This window comes from Papio anubis, chromosome 16, assembly GCF_008728515.1.
Source record: "Papio anubis isolate 15944 chromosome 16, Panubis1.0, whole genome shotgun sequence".
NCBI lineage: Eukaryota > Metazoa > Chordata > Mammalia > Primates > Cercopithecidae > Papio > Papio anubis.
In genome coordinates, this window is record NC_044991.1 from 48,827,364 (window position 1) to 48,849,869 (window position 22,506).

The following is a 22,506-nucleotide window of genomic DNA, read 5'->3' on the forward strand; positions in this document are numbered from 1 at the left end:
TTAGGACCTCTTTTACTTTTATTATTTAACATGGAATAGGGAGGAAGTTTTGCACATAGTTAGGCAGCTGCCTAAATGAGTCATTTTGAGGGCACTGAACAACCTGTGCCATCCAAATAATTCTCACCTAGATTCCTCAGTGGCTGAACTATTTCAGCCATTAGGAAAATCCATTCATTCGAGTGGTGAGGGCAGTGTGGGAAAATGGGAAAGTGGGAAAGCGTGGGTTCTGGACTAAAAAAGAGGTGGGGTTTGAATCGTGACCTGGCCATCTCCTAGCTGTGCAACCTTGGGCAGTTACCTGACCTCCCCCTCCCCCTCTAAAACTGTGAAGAAGGAAAAACTGTCTCCACAGGAGTGCAGTGATGAGATATAGGAGGCCATAACCAATACTTCACTTCCTTTCTCATTCCCATGGTCCATTTATTAAAATACTATCCATTCACACTTAGTTATTAGTAACTTCCTAGGTCCAATTTCCTTTTGAGAGAAGGGACCTGAAGCGACAAAAACCTCTAGCTCCTTGGGGGAAGAAGAGAGAGGGTGAATAGGAAGCAGGGTAGGTCCCAGAGGGAGGATTAGAGATGCAAAGACCACTTTGCCTGAGCTCAGCCTTGAAAACTGTAGCTCTCCCCATTTCTAAGATGAAGAAAATGAGGCCCAAGGAAGTTAAAGGATTTGCTTATGATCATTTAACGGCCACGCCTGAAATCTTCATCCACCTATTCAATGTGTTGTCTCTGTGGGACCTGGAGGCTTGTTCATGCCTATGGAATTATCTGTTAAGAGTTCATGGGGCCTGGCACAGTGGCTCCTATCCTAGCACTTTGGGAGGCTGAGGCAGGCAGATCACCTGAGGTCAGGAGTAGTTCAAGACCAGGCTGGCCAACATGATGAAACCGCATCTCTAAAAATACAAAACCCCATCTACTAAAAATACAAAAATTAGCCGGGCATGATGGTGGGCACCTGTAATCCCAGCTACTTGGGAGACTGAGGCAGGAGAATCTCTTGGACCCGGGAGGCAGAGGTTGCAGTGAGCTGAGATTGTGCCACTGCACTCTAGGCTGGGCGACAGAGCAAGACACCATCTCAAAAAAAAAAAAAAAAAAGAATGTCAAAAAGGAAGACTGCACTCCAGCCTGGGTGACAGAGCGAGACTCCATCTCAAAGAATAAACAAATAAATAAATAAATAAATAAATAGAGTTCCTGGAAGTGCATTTGCATGAATAACCAAAAAGCTGACAAATAGTGATTTCTTTCCTTTCACTTATATTTGGTTCCTGTCATATTCTCGGTGCCAAGCGCCTTTGTTCTGGGAGGCAGATCCCAAAGACTTCCTTCCCTTGTCTGCAGATTTTTTCAGATATGGGCTGGAGCACGTGCACTGTTTCATTAAAGCACAAGGGAGCTGCCTCTCTTGAGCATTTCAAAGATGTTCTTAAACCTGTCTTGTTCCTTAAATGTTATTTCCTTTCCAGAATGAATGAAGAACAGATAGCTACTGTCTGTCTGTCAGTTCTGAGAGCTCTCTCCTACCTTCATAACCAAGGAGTGATTCACAGGGACATAAAAAGTGACTCCATCCTCCTGACAAGTGATGGCCGGGTAAGATGTTCATGTTTGGGCCCTTCATAGTTTTTCTTGTCACTCTATCTGTCATGGGCATAATTTTTTAGAAACACTTTTTTGTAACTCTAATTTTTCTGAGTCACAAGTCACCCACTTCTCTTCCCAGAAGGCTTACAAAAAAGAAATTACCATCCCTTCCTCTGTGTCACCTTGTTAGTCAGAATTGCCTGACTTTGATGGATAATTTGCCTCCTTAACAATGAGTATAGGAAGTAATGGAAACTATGGCTATTTCTTTTCCTTTCTGCCACATCCATTTTTGTTGGAGGAGAAGAGCTGACTCTTCTAGGGGTGCATCCAGCCTATTCACATGAATACAAGTGTCCACAGTACCTTCCAGAGCCCCTGCAGGTAACAGATGATCAACTCCACTTGGGTAATTTGAGGATGGTGTAATAAAGGACAGTTTACAAAAACGTAGGCAGGTATAGAAAAATCATAAGGAATAGTGTATGAGAATTAGTTCAGTACTTTAGAATGGAACATTACTCCTACTACCCCATGCCTGAAGCGGTGAGGTGAGGTCCTGACTACTAGAATCTGGAAATGGAGATTGCTGTAGATTTCGGGGCTGCCTGACGGGAGCTCTGATCTTTGGTAGAAGCCAAACCAAGATGAACCTGCAGGATGAGAGCTGAGAGAATAAATCCTCCAACCTCACTCTTCCTCCTTCTAGTTTCCTACTGATGCTCCCTATTGACTGGAATTAGCTAGGAGCCAAAATGCAGTCAATATAGGTTAGTTTCCTAAGACTTAGAGGACGGAGGAAAATGGATCCGGAAGGACAAATAGTGGATGTTTATCACACTGGCATACCTCAAGGCCCAGATTTCTGTATTTCATATCACCGCAACCTGCGCAAGGGATTCTGCTGAAACTCATCAGCCACCCCCGGGGAAAGAGCATGGAATATAACAGCCAAGGAAATAACCAGTTTACATTCCAAGGAAGGCTTAGTTAAATGGAAGAGTTTCAAAGCATAGCTCTAAACCTTTAGGCTCTTTTGAGTCCCCTGAAACTCCCACCGGAGGCAGTGGCCTTGGCATGAATGGAGCCAACCATTCCTTTGATGTTCCTCTCTTTTACACCCAGCAACCCCTGCCATATGGAAAATGTTTATGTCATATCAGAAATTGCCCAGGAATGATCAGAGGGCAGCCAGAAGAAACTAACCAAGCACTTTGGCTTTTCTTTCTTGTTGTTTTAAAAAGATTGTAAATATTATTGTAGAAAATTTAGTAAACTCAAAAAAGTATAGAGGATTAAACAACGATCACTCCTAATCCCATTACCTATTTTTCCCATATTTCCATGTACCTGTATATACAATTTACAAACTTGGGATTGTATTTAGTGGGGAGTTTTAAGACTTGCTTTTCACATTGCTCTAACCATTGCATTGCTTCTCTTAAGAAAGAAGGGTACAGTAGCATGTATCAGTCAGGTTTTGCTACATCCACTCAAAGTGACTTAAAACAATCACCATTTATTTGCTCACAAATCTGTAAGCCACCGTTTGGGCTGACTCTACTGGGACGACTCGTCCCTGCACCAGCTCATCTCTGCATCATGTGACATCAGCTGAGCTCTCTCTTACATTGTGATCAGCCTATGCTGATGGCCTTACTCATTTGCTTGGCAGTCAGCTGGCTCTCAGCAGGGACAGTGGAGGTAACAGGGCCAAGTATCACTCATCTCCCAGAGTCACCTGGACTTATTCACATGGTACCTGTGGCAAAGTTCCCAAGGGCACCAAAAGAGGCAAACCCTGATGTGTAGGCCCTTTTAAATCTTCTGCTTATATTATATTTACTGAATATCTAAGACCATACTCAAGGGGTGGGGATATAGACTCTCCCTCTTGATAGGAGAAGATGCAAAGTCACGTTGCACAGGGATGTGGATACAGGGAGAAGACTGCATGCATTTTTTCTCTGTCTCCCATATAAGTGGGGCAGCTATGAGAAAAGATCAAGAATCCTCCCTGTCCAGACTCAGGAAAGCTCCTATGCAAGGCTCCACGGTGTCAGAATGCAATTTGCAAAGCATTAAAATGGTCTACCAGAGCAATTTCAAGCCAGACTTTCTTTCCTTGTTTCTAGAAATTTATGTTACAGGCTTCCTTGCTGTAAGAACATATCCAGTATCAAAATCCAGTATCAAAATGAGAGTAAGATAAGAAGTCATTGTTTAATCAACTTACTTAAAGATCACCCCTCCCGTCAATGTACAAGATTCTTAAATCATTCAGTTGTCCTTCTCAAGAGCAGAACCTTTGTCTCGAACACCTCCTGCACCTTTGTCTCGAACACCTCCAGCAAAGAGCTCATATAAATAGGCACATTGTAGGTGCTTTTAGTCCTTATTGGTTTGTTCCCTCATTCATTTACTGAATATTTGCTGAATGTCTACTACGTGTAACAGACAGTTCTAAATCTTAGGGATGAACAAAGCAAAATCACTTCCTCTAGTAAGCTTATTTGTGGGCTGGGAATGTGATAATAAACAAATAGATAAATAAACAAACAAAATCCCCACCAAACAAGGGTTGATAAGTACTAAGTGTCCTAGGATTAATTTAGGCATAGTAAGGAGAATGGGGAGTGATGGGAGGGGTGGGGCTCTATTATGGAGGCTGATCAGAAGATCCCTCTGATGTGGTGGCATTACAGCAGACACATGGGGGACTGGACCCTGCGGCTGCCAGAAACAGGAGCATTCCAGACAAAGGAAGCAACAGCATGTTGAGTGGATCTTGTGCCTCTTGGCCATTTTGTCCAGAGTTTACCCATTCATGTTCAGAACAGTGCATCTTATTGGGTCCAGTGGTTTCTCCAGTGTCTGTAGGAAAAGGAAACTTTTCTTTTAAAAGAGAGCAGAAATGGAGTATGGCTACTCCAAGAAAAGGCTGAGAGTACGTTTTTATACTAGTCTATTAGTGTACAACATTATATAGTAGAGACACTTTTTCAATTATCTATCGCTATTATAACGAAGCATCTCAACATTTAGAGTCTTAAGTCAACAGTCACTTTAGCATTGTCTCTTACAGATCCAAGAGTTGGCTAAGCTCAGGAAAACAGTGCTGCTCTGACTTGTGGTTAGGTAATGCCTGGGGCCAGAGTCATCTGGAAGTTATCCTCACTCACATGTCAGGTAGTCAGTCCAGGCAGGCCAGTGGGAGCTGTTACCAGAACACTTACAACGTGGCCTCCCCATGTGGCTTGAGCTTCCTCATGGCATGGCAGCTGGGTTCCAAGAGTGTGTCCCAAGAAAACGAGGTGGAAGTGCATGGCATTTTTATAACCTAGCCTCAGAATCATATGACATCACTTTCACCATGGTCACAAGCCCTTCCAGATTCAGCGAGGAGGAGTATAGAATCCTCCTCAGTGTGAGAAAAATTAAGTCATATTGTAAGAAGAGCTCATGGGATGGGCAAAATTATTGTTGGCATTTTTGGAAAATACTGTCTGCCACACAAGATTTATTAGGTTCTCTTCCTGTTTGGAGATGTTCAACATCATTAGCCTTTGAGAAATGCAAATTAAAACTACAATGAGCTATCACTGCACACATATAAGAATGACAAAATGAAAAATAGTGATAACAACACTCATTCATACACTGCTCATAGGAATTTAAAATGGCATAGCCACTCAGGAAAATACTTTGGCATTTCTTTTTCAAAATTAAAAATGGACTTGCCATATGACCAGCACTTGCACTCTTAGGCATTTATCCAGAGAAACGGAAACTTATTTTCCCACAGAAACATGTACACAAATGTTTATAACAGTTTTCTTCATAATAGCTCCAAAGTGGAAACTACCTAAATGTCCTTCAAAGGGCAAATGGTTAAACAAACAGTATTAATATATCATGGAATACCACTCAACAATAAAAACAAACAATTGATACACACTAGAACTTGGATGAACCTCAGGAAAATTACACTGAGTGAGAAAACACCAATCTCAAAAGGAAACACACTCTAAGATTCCATATATATATGTGTGTGTGTGTGTGTGTGTGTATTCATGAAATAACATAATTATAGAAATACACAGCAGATGAGTGTTTGGCAGGGATTCAGGGTTGTGGGAATGTGTCTATAAAGAATAGCACCAGGGAGTCCTGTGCTGATGGTAAAGTTGGGTATATTGATTTTGGTGGTGGTTATAGTAGGTTTGTGCAGAATCAATTGTCATTACTTTTAATAGCAAAAACCACAATGACTGTTGCACTGTTCTACACAGTCTCCCAGACTTTCTCAGCAAGATCAAGTTCTAGTTGCCCACCATAGTAACTCTTCAGGTAACTAGCCTCCTCCTGGTTAGTTGACTAGTTGGCAACACGTGATAAAATTTCCGAGTATACTTATATACACTACACACACAATGAATTCATTTGTAACTAATGAAATTTGAATAAGTTCTATAAATTGTACCTAATCAATTTATTGGTGTTGATATTTTACTGTAGCCATGTAAGATGCTAATGCTAGGGAGAGATGGGTGCACATTGCCACTTCCTGTGGTTTTATCATTATTTAAAAATTTTAAAAGTTGGCTGGGCATGGTGGCTCACATCTGTAATCCCAGCACTTTGGGAGGCTAAGACAAGAGGATTGCTTGAGCCCAGGAGTTCAAGACCAACCTGGGAAACATATTGAAGTCCCATCTCATCTCTACAAGAAAACTAAAAAATTAGCTGGATGTGGTGGCACTTATCTGTAGTCCTAGCTACTTTGGAGGCTGAGGCAGGAGGATTGCTTGGGTCCTAGAGTTTGAGGCTGCAGTGAGCCAAGATCATTCCACTGCACTCCAGCCTGAGTGACAAAGTGAACCCTGTCTCCAAAAAAAATTAAAAATTTTTAAAAAATTTTAAAAGTTAGGAAAAATGACTGAGAATTGCTTGGGTTTAAAAGAATGAATACTTTCTGTCCTCTCAAAAGACTAGACAAATTATCTTCTATCAAGTAAAAGTAAATCATTCAATTATTATCTATGACATAAATAATATCTAACGAGTCACTAATTTGTGTTAAGAAGGGAGAATGTGGTGTTTGGGATTTGAAAGAGGAAAATAAATATATTTCATAGAGTGGCTTAGGAATTAATAATGTAATTTGTGTAAAACCTTCAGAAGTATACCAGGTACAAGGTAGATGCTAAGTCAGAAGGCATTTCTTCTGCTCTTGTAATTAAGTGTTGTGTAGAATCATCATGACCTTTCCTTGGCCTAGGGCCAACATTTGATAAATGAATTACTTAGGGGCCAGTAAGCAGTGAGTGACTGACTTTTGACAAATTCATTGGCCGGAATTCAAACCCATGACCTACTAAGTCCAATAAGTTTATGGAAAAGAGATGCACACAAGTGATCTTTATGATCTTTTTCTTTTTACTGTAAATTGATTGCCACAAGTCAAAACTTGGAAGATGTCATATAAAATTTCAGATTCCTGTCTTCCTTGAAAAATCAAAGGGTCTGGCAACACTGTGCCTGGATTCACACATGGTGATAAGGGAAGTGGTATAAGAACGGTGAGTTGTACCATAGCAAATGACGTTGGTGCCCCGCCCAGATCTTCCTGGAACTTCCTATTCCAGCGATCATTGGCTTCACCTCCAAATACCACCATCTGCATCTTTATGCCTGAAGACATTTTCTGGCCACTGTTATCTGCTTTTTCCATAAAGTTCTCAAACTTTACTGAGCATCAGAACCTGCTGGAAAGCTTGGCAAGAAACAGATTCCTGGGCCCCACCCCCAGAGATTCTGGTTCACTCAGGCTACATGGTACCCAGGAAGCTGCATTCTAACAGGCTCTCAGGTGAGGCTGATGCTACACACGTTGTACATTGAGTGTCACTGCCTTATAAGGAAGCACTCAGAAACCAGGCACACAAGCAGCCCTCTTTTGCATTAGCCAAGACCCTAGAGCAGGCACAGAATTCTTTAGAGTGCATGCAATTTACAGAGCAAGGGTTTTTACATTCCGTCTTTAAACCTGTAGCTGCCCTGTGGATAGACTCTCTTTTGCCCACCCTCACTACCCCCAACCCTCCACCATTCTTTTATGGGGACCCTGACTCCTGGCCAGGACACATGAGAGATGGATAGGATCTCACATTTAAATAACAGCTTTGAGCTCTTAACTAAAGTTCCTTGTGTAACAAGCTACATTTTCTCATTTTAGGGGGCGGACAACATACTAGCGGTAGTTCCTTAGCCTAACTGCATTAGTGAGACGAAGGTGGTTTCCTAAGCAGCCCAGTTGCACAATTCTACCCAAAGTAAGGCTCAGCTTAGCATCTATGTGATTTGCTTTTAAGATCTGCCCACAGTGCTTTATTATACTCATTACTTGAGTTCTCATTATCTACTTGCAGATTTATTTGGGCAAATGTTGTGTGCAATTATGTTCTTTTAGAAAATTGTCCCTTTTATGTACTTGGATGAGTAAAGAATCATGCAAAAGCACTTATACTCCTACAGCAGAAGAACAGGCCTCACTTTCAAGTGTCGAGTTTCAATTGCTCATCTCACATTTTGTCAGGGAGATGGTTATTAGGATGCCAGATTTTGAGGGGTTTGGATATTTTTCAAGTCAGCAAAGAGAAACCCACACTAGAGATGTTGAAATTTAAAACTGCCAATAGCAAAATGCTGATACATTCACCTCCTTAACCATGCAGGTTTCTTAAATTTATAGGCAAACAAAATTGATTGGAACGTTTGTTCCTCCTCTACTCTCTGTGTATTGGGGTTGCAAATTTACTCACACCCTAGTTTTGGAAATACACACACACACACACCCCCCACAATTATAGTTTCTATATTTCCTAAAACTAACCCAGACTTCTTCACAGAGTCCTACTGGCTAGATTCTTTTCAAAAACATCTATTTTAATTCAATGCGTTAAATTTAGTTGGCTTGAATAATTTGAACATTGTCTATCAAAGTTCAACTACATTATTGAGAAGTATAAATGATACCTTTATAAACTCAGCCTTTCAGATTTAACCACCACCTACTCCCTCCTCTCCTCTCCACCACCACTTATTCCCAAGATGGAACGCGGGTGAAGGAGAGACAAGCATGGCTCATGGAACCTCAGGGTGAAGGAGATAAGAAGCATCTTCTTGTCCTTTCCCCTCCCTGCCTTGCTGTCATTGGACTCTCCTGCTACCTGGACTGGTGACCAGGTAGCAGGATTGACTGGTCCTATCGGTGGCTGGGCTGTCCAGGGGCACGCCTCTGCTCTACTTCACAGTCACAACCTCTTCACTCATGGGTTGAAAGGTGCCCTGCAGGCCGCCTCCTTGTCCCGACCACAGGCTTGTGCCAGACCCTTCCCATTCCCTCACTGAGATTTAGAGGAACTTCTGAACCCCTGCACATCCCACACAGGCCATGGAAGCCAGTAGCATTGCCGCAAGCTCATGTCCACCCACACTATTGTACCGTGTCTCCATGGAGTACATTTTACATGCTGGTATAAAATGAAACAATATCTGAGACATGTGTCAATCAATTTAGAAGTTTATTTTGCCAAGGTTAAGGACATGTCCAGAAGAAAAACAAAAAACAAAAACATGGATTCGTAGAAACTGTGGTCTGTGCCTTTCTCCAAAGATGAATTTGAGGGAAAGGGGAAACGTGGGCTGGAGGGGAAAGAGGGAGGGTATGGTCATCCACTTGTTGCAAGAGAAAAGGAGCAGGTGGGAGAGCTGTCAATTATGTATTGATCTCATGCTTAGCAAATCGGAACTTTACAGAATATAATGTGAACATAGAGTCACTACCTGTGAAGATATTTGCATATGACCTGTAGCTGTCTACTTAGAAACAAAACAGAAAGCAGCTTCTCGCAGGACTCAACTTTTAGTTTAATTTTTCTTCTTGGCAGAGTGAACTGGGGTCCTGAGTTTTTAATTTTCCTTTCACACTGGGTGTGGCCAAGGCTGGTGTTCAGTCAGTTTTACTAGCATGTCTACACCCATTTTTAAAATATTGCAAGCTTTTCATGCTAATTGGTTGACAGTCACTGCTTTAAGTCCTTAGACTATCCCCCATCACTCCAGCCACTTCCCAAGACCCTCCTCACCTCATTAAAAATGGTAATCCTTCCCAGGGTAACTTTAGGACTTTGCTTGACTTTCTATCTAGGTTCCAATTAGCCTACATTAATCTGGTTATTGAATATTTTGAATATGACCTCTGAACCCATGCTTGTGGGGCTTCTCCTCTCCCTTATTTGTATGGGAATATATGCAACACAGATATTTCCAAAGCCCACCACCATCTGCTTGGAGTGAAGAAAAGTGGTATATCATAAGGAGGTCAGGACCTCACATAGGCAACATCACTCCTCTTTCTCCCCTTCTGTAAATTATCGCAGACTACAAGGGGTGGACTGTAGGATGTTTACTTCTATGCATTATTGACTCCTCTTGTAATAGGGCACCAAGGATTATGGACCAGGTATCACGACTGCGAGACCCTCTTTTTCATACACATGTGGAATTCTATGATCTGAGTCCTCTGGGATTGATTCTTATTAAGAAATTATGAATATCACCTCTCTACTAAACCAGCTTTCTCCAGCATTTCTTTGGGCATAATCTGATACCTTCCAATTCAAATCATACCACCATTGGTCCAAATCACTGGCCTTAAGACGATTAGTGAGAATATCATGAAGAAGGAAATAAAAAAATCACATTAATAATTTCCAAAATGTTACTTTCATTTAATCTGTGTTCCAACTTTTATTCTAGCAAGAGCTATCTTCAGTATGCTTCAGACGTTTTCAGAAAGAGCTTCAGTGTGTCTTCTGTCACCCGGTGTACTATTATGTACGTGTGTCAATATAAAATAAATCTAGTAGCATGTGTTTTCTGAGTTTCTACTGTTTGTTTGCTCAGCTCTTAAGGAACACAGTAAGGCTCTGCAATCAGAAAGCAGAGTTGTTGTCCCCAAGGAATGTCATCTCTAGCTAGAGGCGGAAAATCAGCACCAGAAAACAGTTCAGGATTGAGTGCTTGCCAAATTCTCTGAATTTGGAAAGGAGAGAGATCAACATGGGCTCCTGAGAAGAGTTCTGGAGAATATTAGATTTGATAAAGCCCTTGATGTATGCCTAAGAGTTGAATATGCAAGGAAAAAATCATCAACGAAAACTCAGAGTTGGGAATGGACCGTAAGGTGACCACCTCTTTCTGATTTGCACAGAACTTTCTGAGTTTTAGCACTGGAAATCCTACATTCTAGGAACAGCCCTGGTCCCTAAGAATGGTTTTAGTGTGTGCAGAAAGCCATGAGGAATGAGGTTGGCTATGTGAAAAGGCACCAGATTACAGAGGACTTTAAAAGCTGTTCAGGTGGACTGTAGTGTGTTTAGCTCAGCAGTAGGAAGACGGTGTGGTGAAAATGTTAAGGCTTTTGTCAGAATGCTAAAGAGATTAGACTCTGTGCAAACAAATGCCCCTTCATCCCCACCTGTCCGTGTGACCTCCTTCCTCTTCTGTTTCTTGGCTGAACTGTGATCTCCTATGACTCAAACTATAATATGTACACCAATGGCCTGGGGATCTTGTTAAAGTGGAAACTGTGACTTCAGCAGGTTTGTGATGGGGCCTGAGGTTCTGCAAATCTAACAAGCTCCCAGGTGACATTGCAGCTGCTGCTATTGATGAAGATGATGCTTTAAATAGCAAGACCCTGGATCCTGTCCCATCGCTCCTACAGGGATGCTTTAAAAACCCTATCATCAGTTACCCTCACTCTCTCCTCTTTCTTCAACATCTACCACTCCAGTAACTCCCTTCTTTCAGCCTGTAACTTTGCTCTTCAGTACAGAGTGGTGATTAAATTCCTGAATCCTGGCTCTTTCCATTACTAGCTCTGTATCCTTGGCAAAGTGGCCTAAGCACTTCTGTGTTTTGGCGTACTTCTCTGGAAAATGGAGATAATAATATTTCCTACCTTGTTAGTTTCTTGGGAGCAGTCAAATGAGATAATACATGTGAAGTGTTTATAGTGTTACCTGGCAGGTAGTAAGAGCTCAGTGAGTGTATTCGTTTCCCAGGACTGCTATAACAAATTGCTACCAATTGAGTGGCATTTTCTTCTCTCTGCATGAAATGTATTCTCAAGGTTCAAGAGTCCAGAGGTCCAAAATCAAGATGCAGGCAGTGTTGATTCCTTCTGGAGGCTCTGAGGAAGAAGCTTTATATACCTTTCTCCTGGTTTCTGGTGGTTGCGGCAATCCTCAGTGTTGCTTGGCTTGTAAACTCATCCCTCCAGTCTCTGCTTTACCTTCACGTGGTCTTCTTATCTATGTGTCTGTGTGTCCTCTCCTATTTCTATATCAGTCATGGGATTTAGGGCCTGTCCCCAATCCAGTATGACTTCACCTTCACTAATTAGACCTGCAAAGACTCTTTTCCAAATAAGATCACATTCTGTGGTTTGGATGGATGTGAATTCTGGGAGACATTCAATCCACTCTAGAGAATAGTGATAATTATCATTGTCATCATTATCATATTCACCACATTTGTAACTGCTGGATGTCTTCTATCTGTAAAATACATCTCATTTCTTGAAAAGCAGTCCAACTGAGATCTACATGACTACTCTCTGGATTCCACCCTGACTCAACCTGAAACTAGAGGCTACTAGGGATGCCCTCATTGCTGAGCACAACAGTGACTCTCAGTTCTTACCTGGTTTCATCCCCCTGTTGTGTCCTAGCTGCTGCTATCCCCACCTTGGCTTTCCCAATTTATTCTCCATTGTTTCTGATTTCTTGATATCTTTCTCTTCAGTCTCCAGTAATGCTTCAATTTCAATCACCCCGGGTGCCCAGTATTTCGTATTTGACTGTCTTGTTTTCTCATGCTATGGCCCTTCAAGGGTTTGACTACCACTCATCTCCCAAGGACCCTCACATCAGTGCCCTAGCAATGGTGTTGCCCAGATCTTGGTAGTACTGGGAGGTCAAAACTCATCGCATGATAAACCTAAAGTGTGTACATTTCACTCTGTATAAATTTTTAAACTGTTAAAAAAAAAACACACATTGAACTCCAGTTAATGCTCAATTAGGAGTGAGGTGTACTGCTGTCAGCAATTCAGTTTGAAATGCATCAAAAATTAGGTGATTAGATGGATGGAGAGAGAGATAGGTGTATGATAAAGCCCACACAGCAAAACATTAATAATTATAGAATCTACTCATGCATATAGGGATGTTCACTCTGTAATTCTTTCAGCTTTGCTGTATGTTTGGAAATTACCATAATAACATGTGTGGCAGGGGGAATCTTGTCTTTGGTTCAGACCTCCCTGCTGAATCCTGATCTTTATAATATATTAATGCACTTGTTCTTCATTTGCAGAGGCCTCTTTCACTTCTTATGATTAAGGCTCGTCAATTCATGCAACAATTTTGATTTTGAAAACCTATCATGGGCAAAGCACTATCGTGGGTCCTGAAGCTACAGAGATAGTTTTTTTTAAACTCTAACCAGGAAGATTTGGAGCGAGATAGAGAGAAGAGTCAAGGATGATTTTCGTGGATAGATGTTGGTGGATGTTGGTGTCATTCACTAGAACAGGATTGATGGAAAAGGGGTCAGGTTTTGGAGCAGAGAGAGGGATGCTGAGTTTGGAAGTACTTGTGGTCATCCATATAGAAATATACACTAGTTGGAAATACAGGTTTTGAATGCAGGAGAGAGGTCTGAACTAAGCATAGAAAGAAAAAGAGTATCCAGTAAGAGAATCTAAGAAGAGAAGATGTGAGAGAGGAACCCAGAACCCTAGGGAACCCCAATATTTAAGAGGTGGATGGCAGAGGTAGAGCCAGGGGAAAAAAAGGTTGAAAGAGGAAGTTCGGGGAGGTGTGAAGAGAATTAAGAGAGAATTCATACCTTGGAGACTGTACTATTGATTTAAAAAATTTTTTTAACTTCAAATGGTCATTCTGAACCATTGTTTTCTTTTGTGTTCTATTATCACCAACAACTCTAAGTGGCTCTTTGATATCTCTTTCATAAGGCTGTTTGAAGTTCAAACCAGGTCATCATGACTAGAAATTAAGGTTTCCAGAAATAAACTGAATCCTGGTCATCTAGAATTCATAAACCAGTAGGGTGCCTAACTGTGCAGTATGTTCTTAAGAGTACATGAGCTCTGGGAAAGAAATTTCCAAGTCTTTTTTTCTCCTCGATGATATCTAAGGTAAATAACATGTATATACACTGAGCCCTTCGGATGACCACCTTAAACCCCTTACAACCAAGTGCTGACACCCGGTTTCTATGCCTATGTTTCCACTTCCATTGATGTTCACCTTGGTAGCTTCAACTGTCATGGACAAAGGGTCAAACCAAAAAGGGAAGGTGATCCAATACTAAAAGTGACATTTCCACATCCTGAGTAAACAAAGGCCTTGCAATATTTCAAATATAGAAAAGAGATGGTTCTTTGATTTGCCTCATGGTACATAGAAATCTGAATGTGCTCAACTCAAAGGAACCTAAATTTTATCAGTTTGTTCAAAATTCACATTGAGAATAGCAATTTACGTATATGAAAGCATCATCTGTTATATTACATTAAACTTGTGGGCTTGGGATGTAACAAATTTGTTGTTTCTGGTGTATTTAATTTGTAAAGTTTTTTGTTTTTGTTTCATCATTTTATAGAAGGAATGTAAGCAGCAGGAATTTAGACATTTGGAAGTTGATCCTGGTGGGCCCAGGAGAAGTTTCTCTGTTAAAATGGACCATGCCTTTCCAATAAAAGGGTCTGACAGTCCCTCCCCTTATATGACCAAGGCCTGTTGATGAGACTGTTTTGTTTGAAATTTGAAACTCTCTATGTTTGTATTTTCATGTCTAGCAGACATTGTTTTAAAATTGCTAGTTTGTTGCATTCCTTTCCTTTTCAGATCAAGTTATCTGATTTTGGTTTCTGTGCTCAAGTTTCCAAAGAGGTGCCGAAGAGGAAATCATTGGTTGGCACTCCCTACTGGATGGCCCCTGAGGTGATTTCTAGGCTACCTTATGGGACAGAGGTAAGGGGGTCACAGTCATAGTCAGAAGTGGCAGGACTGGGACAGGCACAGGGTTCTGAGATAGTTGGTGACCACAGGATGGGGACAATGACTTTTGACTCCACATTGGATCCCCACTCACTAGAGGAGGCACAGATGTAGGCTATGGCAGGAGGGAGCCTGCCCACCCCTGGGGTAGATCACTACAGTATTTATCCAAGGGCTGTTTATTGCAGTCCTACAGTGGACACTGTGGGGAAGTCACTCCAACTCTGATCCCACTCTCAGTAGCAGGCACACACAAAGCAAGGCAATGCAACTTGCAAAGTGACTGGAGACATGCAGATGAGCAGGCATGAGGATTCAGAGGAAGGAAAGAGGATCAAAGAAAGTACCACAAAACAGAGGTGATATTTAAATGAGCAACTGTTTTCAACACAGTTTACATCTCACAGTGAAGGACCTACACAGTGTTTTCTTATAGGAAAAAAATAATATGTGACTCATAGTCAAAAACGTGGCACAATTTCTGTTCCCACTGGAATGAAAATAATCACTCATAATCTTTTAAGGGGTAGGGCCTGGAAGTGTAAAAATGCAGGGTCAGAGGGAGTAGAGGAAGGGCCTTCTTGGGAGGTAATAGCATGGGTGGATGCTCAGAGGCACATAAGGCTATATACAGGTGGAAGCCAAAGGGTATGCTTCGGCTAGCCATAGGGTTTCCACACTTTGTAGTGTGGATGGTGATTCTGGGAGAAGAGAAGCATGAGAAGACATGGCAATGAACTAAGGACATCAGCATAAGTTACGGCAGAATCTTTCTCTTTCTCTTGTTTGCTTGACCTTGGATGAGTCCTCAACTTGTTTTTCTCACTGTGGTCCTGAGAGATAAATTCTCAGTGAAGGTCACTGCAAGGGGTGATAATAGCAATACATTTATCAGATAAGAGGTATAAAGAGGCCCTAACGGGGAAGTGAGTGGAACTGGGAGTTTATAGCACAGTGATGGCTCCTCATTGTCCTGACTTCCCATTCTTTACTAATTGCTTGTCATCTCTTCCTTTTCTTTTCTCCAATCCCTGAAAATGCTTTTGTAAAGCGAGGTTTTGTGCATGCTGTTTTGAAATGATAATAAAAGGTAGGGGGAGGAAATCCCCAAGTAGGGGAGAAAAGAACTATTTTTAAATCTAATTAATAAAAGAATCAGAATATATTCTGCTTCCTGCAAGGTAGCCCTTTGCAGTTTGTTACAAATATGTCAAAACTTTCTTGTTTGTTTATGGTTTAAATACAACCTTCTTCTCCATTCTCATAGCATTAAACTGGAAGATTTTCTCATCTGCCCTAATAGACAGTTAACTACTAAAGTTTACAGAGTAAAAATTAAAGCGCTAAACTTTAGAACGTTAAGATATTCATTTATATCTGAAGGGTGGAACCCTCACTGAAGTTGTCCATAAAAGGCAAAGGTTGTTAGCAAAAACTCAGTTACCCAGCAGTTTAGCCTATAAATCTGTATTGTAAATGTTGAGAGGTTACAAATACCATATTCATTTGTGAATGAGTATGAGCGTCTTGGGTTCTGTGGACGCACTTGACATTTCAGAATGTTCTCCTTGCCCGAGATAACCAGTGGGATGTGCCCAACAGGTGGACATCTGGTCCCTTGGGATCATGGTGATAGAAATGATCGATGGTGAGCCCCCCTACTTCAACGAGCCTCCCCTCCAGGCAATGCGGAGGATCCGGGACAGTTTACCTCCAAGAGTGAAGGACCTACACAAGGTGAGAAGCAGCAGCTATTGCTGAAGTGCAGAATGGTTTTTGGATTTTTCCGTCTCTCTCTGGTTTTTAAGACTGACTTACCACATCCAGCAGGGAGATCCTGGTTTATGGGCATGGGCTTTGGAACTAGTCACTTAGGTTTGAATCTCTGTTCTTCTATTCTTTTACTGGGCAAGTGACTCAGCCTTTCCTACCCCAGAGTTCTTCATCTATAAAATGGGTTACAATTGTCCTCTATCCCAAAGGTTTGGTTAGAAGAGTAAATCAGGTGCTCTATGCCATACTCATTCATTCAGCATCTATTACATGCTGGGGACATCTAATAGCTTGGGACGTCACCATGCATGACCCCAGATTTTCTGACTCTGGGGTCTAGACTCTGCATTCTAGTTGGGGAAACAGATAATAAACCACAAACAAACAAATAAAATAATTTCAGAGTGTGGTACATACTATGAAAGAAAAACATACTGTGATGTGATGGAGTGTGCAGGAGAAGGGATTGAAAGCTGGTTGTGTGAGTCTGTTTTTACACTACTATAAAGAAATACCCAAGACTGAGTAATTTACGAATAAAAGAGGTTTAATTGACTCGCAGTTCCACATGGCTGGAGGGGCCTCAGGATACTTACAATCATGGCAGAAGGCGAAGGGAAAGCAAGGCATGTCTTACATGGTGCAGGAGAGAGAGAGAGAGCACAGGGGAAATGCCAGACACTTATAAAACTATCAGCTCTCATGAGAATTCCCTCACTATCTTGAGAATAGCATAGGGGAAACTGCCCCCATGACCCAATTACCTTCTACCAAGTCCCTACCTTGATATGTGAGGATTACAATTTGAGATGAGATTTGGGTGGGGACACAGAGCCAAACCATATCACTGATTTAAGCTGAAGAGTGAAAGAAGCCATTTCTAGGGAGGGATCAACAAAGCTGGGACTTGAATAGGAAGAAGGTACAAGCCATGTAAAGATCTTGGAGAAAAAGGTCCCAGGCAGGGGGAGCATCAAGTGGAAAGGCCTTAAGCCAAGAAAGAAGGCCTATATTGCACAGCAAAGTGAGCAAGGGGAAAAAGGTAGGCCTTGTTGGAGAGATGGGCAGGAGCTAGATTGTACAGGGCAATGAAGGTCATGGTTAATATAATGCTTGTAAGAGACTCAGTAGAGTCTTTCCTGTTTTCCAAGGATTGCCAGTTAGGACGAGCTCAGAAAATAATGATGCTTCATCCAAGAATCACCACTGTAGGAGCTGCGAGATTTCCACTCAGAGGACCATTTCTGTAGGACTACTACTATAAACACTGGTCCCATACACACCTTTCCTCCTATCTATTTTATGACAGTAAAAGAGAGTGTGTGGCTGCCTTTTGGAGGAGAATTGTTTGCAATGGTAATATCTCCTCCTTCCTCACCCCTAAATCTTAGGGAAGAGCCCCAGTGGAATCACTCATATAGGTTATGTGGACCTACAAAAACATAAACAACAACAAAAAAAAGAGATTGAAATTTTTACTGGATTGGACTAAGTTTAAATAATGAAAAGCAGCTGGGCGTGGTGGCTCACGCCTGTAGTCCTAGCACTTTGGGAGGCCGAGGTGGGCGGATCATGAGGTCAGGAGATCGAGACCATCTGGCTCATTCAGTGAAACCTCGTCTCTACTAAAAATACAAAAAATTAGCCAGGCCTGGTGGTGGGTGCCTGTAGTCCCAGCTACTCAGGAGGCTGAGGTAGGAGAATGGTGTGAACCCGGGAGGTGGAACTTGCAGTGAGCCAAGATTGCGCCACTGCACTCCAGCCTGGGTGACAGAGTGAGACTACACCTCAAAAAAAAAAAAAAAAAAAAAAAATTGACTAAAAATATATCATATGAAAATAGTCTCATACGCAATGAGATGAGTACCAATGTTCTTTAAAACCATGTACAAGAATAACTTTAATCCTAATGGTTTCAAAAAACTGGAAACCAGCCCAAGGCTGTTTCCCAAATGGATAAGTAATGTGTGGTATAATTGGACAATGAATACTTCACAGTAATGTAAAAGATATAACTTTTGCCACACATCGGGGATGAATCTCACAGATACAACGCTGAGCGAAAGAAGCCAGACGGAGAAGAAATCAAATATATGACTCCATTTTGGTAAAGTACAAAAGTAAGCAAAACTAAGTTATGCTATTAGAAATTAAAATAATGACTATATCTTGATAGGAGTGGAAAGTAAATAGGGGTAAATGTATGTAAAAAATCCATTGAGCCATACGCTTAGTATTTGTGCAGGGGAACTTGAGCATGCTGGCACGTGCTTGTACTCCCAGCTACTCAGGAGGCTGAGGTGGGAGGATCACTTGAGCACAGGAGTTTGAGCCTGGGCAACATAGTGAGCCCTCATCTCTAAATATATACATAATGTAAGATATACCTTTAAAAAGTAAATTACAAGACCTTTAAAGAAAAATAATGAGATGTATTAGATATCCTTACAAGAGCTTGTTTCTCCTTTTTTTTTTTTTTTTTTTTTTTTTTTTTTGAGATAGAGTCTCGCTCTGTCACCCAGGCTGGAGTGCAGTGGCGGGATCTCAGCTCACTGCAAGCTCTGCCTCCCGGATTTACACCATTCTCCTGGCTCAGCCTCCCGAGTAGCTGGGACTACAGGCGCCCGCCACCTTGCCCGGCCAGCTTTTTGTATTTTTTTTTAGTAGAGACGGGGTTTCACCGTGTTAGCCAGGATGGTCTCGACCTCCTGACCTTGTGATCCTCCCGTCTCGGCCTCCCAAAGTGCTGGGATTACAGGCTTGAGCCACCGCGCCCAGTCGAGCTTGTTTCTCTTAAAGAAAGGGATTCCACAGAGCCTGTGTGGTTGCAGTTGTTAGAAAAATAAAACGGCTCCGTTTTCACCATGCTTCATCAAGCATGTGCGACCAGCACCTGCACATACTAAACATTTTGTAATAGCTGCTCTTATCGCTGTGATTGCCACTGTTATTGTATTTAGTAAATAAGTTTTCATTCTTAGTTGATCTGTCATTTACACCTATTATTTCAAACTTGAAAAAGGTAAGGAAAAAGTGGAATTTTAAAGGCAAGATCTGCTTTTGCTTTCGTAACATCTTTCTCCTTAAGGTAACTTTCTGGAATTTGAAGTTGTTGATAGGATGAATGGGGAAAACATTTTGGGGACTGGGTTAGGTGTCTGTGTTAGTCCTCAGATCGGTATCTGTGTGTTTCCACAGGTTTCTTCAGTGCTCCGGGGATTCCTAGACCTGATGTTGGTGAGGGAACCCTCTCAGAGAGCAACAGCCCAGGAACTCCTCGGACATCCATTCTTAAAACTAGCAGGTCCACCGTCTTGCATCGTCCCCCTCATGAGACAATACAGGCATCACTGAGCAGAGGATTCGTGTAGGTGGCAAAGCTAGATGAGGACATGAGAATAATTCAGGAGAACAAAAGGAAACACAGAACATGCAAAAGGCCTGTGCATTCTAGACCAGCCAATTGGTGGGACAGTGTGATGACCGGCAGGGTTCGACAGACCAGGGCATCTTCTTGTGTCTTAAATAGGCATCTCTCCACTGACAGCTGGCGTGGTCATTTGGAGCACGGCTTTAATAAGTCATTAATATATTTTTCAGCCCTTCATCCAGCAAATCAGAAGGACTCAGTACAAACTCCGTTATGATATATCCTAGCCACATGCAGGGTAACATGTAGGATTTTCTATATTGAAAGAATACTTTTCTGGCAAAAAAAAAAAAAAAAAAGAAAGAAAGGAAAACAAAAAGCACTTTTTTCTTAATGGTAGCAGTATAATGTATTTTGCAACGAATTTGTAATTTTTCTGTACGATAGTTTTGATAATTTATAGTACTTTGATGTCATGTAGCCATTGTATCAGTTGAAGTAATACTTGTTTACTAGCAGGAGTTTGAACAAAGCCTTTCCTACTTTTTTATCCCTTTAAGAGAACCAATGATTCTTTAGGAACTTTGAATACTGAATGACTCTCAATCACCGTCAGCTTTAGTAAAATATCTTTCTTATCCTAACAAGTGTCTTATTTGATGGAAGAAGAATTAAGAGTGATGGTGATAGTGTGCACGTTTCATTAATCCAACCAAAAATAATGAAATAAAATTTGAGCCACAGTATACCACTCCTTGGGATAAACCTAAATATTTTTAAAAATCACGTTTTCCATCAACACCTCTAGTAGCAAACCATTTTTTGCACACCACAATGTTTCCCTCAGTGCCCTTTCTCAAATGGGTACAATGTTCCCTTGTGGCCAAATTTCCCTCCCAGGGAGCAATTTCAGTGCTAGGATCATTGGACTCAGTTCCCAAAATAGAATGTTTCAGTGAGACCGTGAGAATTCCAGGCTCACAAAGGGAGAGGAGAGAACAGGGCAAGACGTTTGGTTTCGTTCGTCACCATTTTTAAAACTCTGTATGCTAGCACACCAAACTCTTGTCTGTATTTACCTTTGTACCACAGTATTAATCGCTATTGTTCATGTATTGTGCTGGAAGTCTGAACTGACTCTAGAGGACGAATTAGCAAGAGGGTATTTTACCAGGTATGATCTGACTTCGGTTGTGCCCATGTTATAATGTGTTTCCGACATAGGAGAGTCGTGCTGCTGTCTAGATCTTCTTGAATGTTGATAAAATGAATGACTACTACAATACATTTTGTGTTGCTTGTTGGATGAATTTGCATGTTAATTGTAGGCCAATATAGATTTGCCTTTAAAACTCTGGAAGAGCTACATAGTCATCATTAGTTTCTATTAATTATGCATCAGACAAAAGCCATTTGTTACCAAACTGGAAAAACAGAGGCTTTTCTTAACTATTTCATATACTGTAACAAATATGAATTTAAATTTGTGATAGCGCTCTCGTTGCTCTAAGCATAATTAAGAATTTTTGTAATTACTAGGTTGCTAATTATTTATTACTGCTAAAAAGGAAAAAAAGGCATAAAATGACCTTCTACTGATTAGATTTTCAGTTTTCCTTCAAACTGGAAATGCCTCCCTAAATAGAATCTATGATTTTGCTTCATAAAACACAGCAAATCAATGTTTTATGTAAAATATTAAAGTATTAATATAAATATGCGAGAATAAAAACAATCTAAATCCAGAAAATTGCAGTCCTAAATGTTCATGAGACAGATTGTATTAATTTAACCAGGACTATGTAGAAGTAGAAAGAAAAGAAAAAGAAAATCTTTTTTAAACCAGAACAAACATTAAAAACTATTGCAGAAAATAGTGGATTTTGGATTCCAAACATTTTCGACAGTGTAATGGAAATTTTTCTGTAATTTTCTTACCATCAGGTATTTTTTAAAGTTCATTGAGTTTACCAAAAGTTACTGTAGCTTAAAAGGTTTTGTGAGCACTAACTATTGGCAGAAACTGCATTTGCAAATAAAAATAAATGTTTGCCTTTTCCCCATTGTGTTACTGGAAACAGTGATTTCCCAAATTTATTTTCTTGAGTAACCAAGAATGATTTCTTTGTGATATCGGGGAGTGCAAATGAGTTGGTACAAAGTTGTATGTAACATTGTGATGACATGACCTAAAGACAAATATATCCATCCCTAGAGATTGTAAAGAGTGTAAGATGGTGATATCGATACCACTACCGAAAAAAAAAATTACTAAATTCTGGAAGGCCAAGTTCAAGGAAAGCCAGGTTCAGGGCTAAAGACTCTCATTCTACTTCCCTGTTCCAAAGATGCAAAACTGATCTGAGGGATATTTATTTATTTATTTATTTATTATACGTTAAGTTCTGGGTGACATGTGCAGTACGTGCAGTTTTGTTATATAGGTATACACGTCTCGTGGTGGCTTGCTGCACCCATCAACCCATCACCTACATTAGGTATTTCTCCTAGTGTCATCTCTCCCCTAACCACCCACCCCCTCACAGGCCCCAGTGTGTGATGTTCCCCTCCCTATGTCCATGTGTTCTCATTGTTCAACTCCCAC

The 22,506-nt window shown here is 41.1% G+C and overlaps 1 protein-coding gene across 1 annotated transcript in view; it reads left to right on the plus strand.

The window, feature by feature from the left end:
• PAK5 (p21 (RAC1) activated kinase 5) overlaps positions 1-21,979 on the plus strand; it is a 304,085-nt gene extending 282,106 nt beyond the window's left edge. The window contains exons 7-10 of the mRNA XM_003905067.2: positions 1,484-1,610; positions 14,606-14,731; positions 16,361-16,495; positions 19,730-21,979. Of these exons, the coding sequence (XP_003905116.2) occupies positions 1,484-1,610; positions 14,606-14,731; positions 16,361-16,495; positions 19,730-19,885 (544 nt within the window). The 3' untranslated portion in view covers positions 19,886-21,979. The remainder of the gene's footprint in view (positions 1-1,483; positions 1,611-14,605; positions 14,732-16,360; positions 16,496-19,729) is intronic.
• Positions 21,980-22,506: the final 527 nt, after the last annotated feature.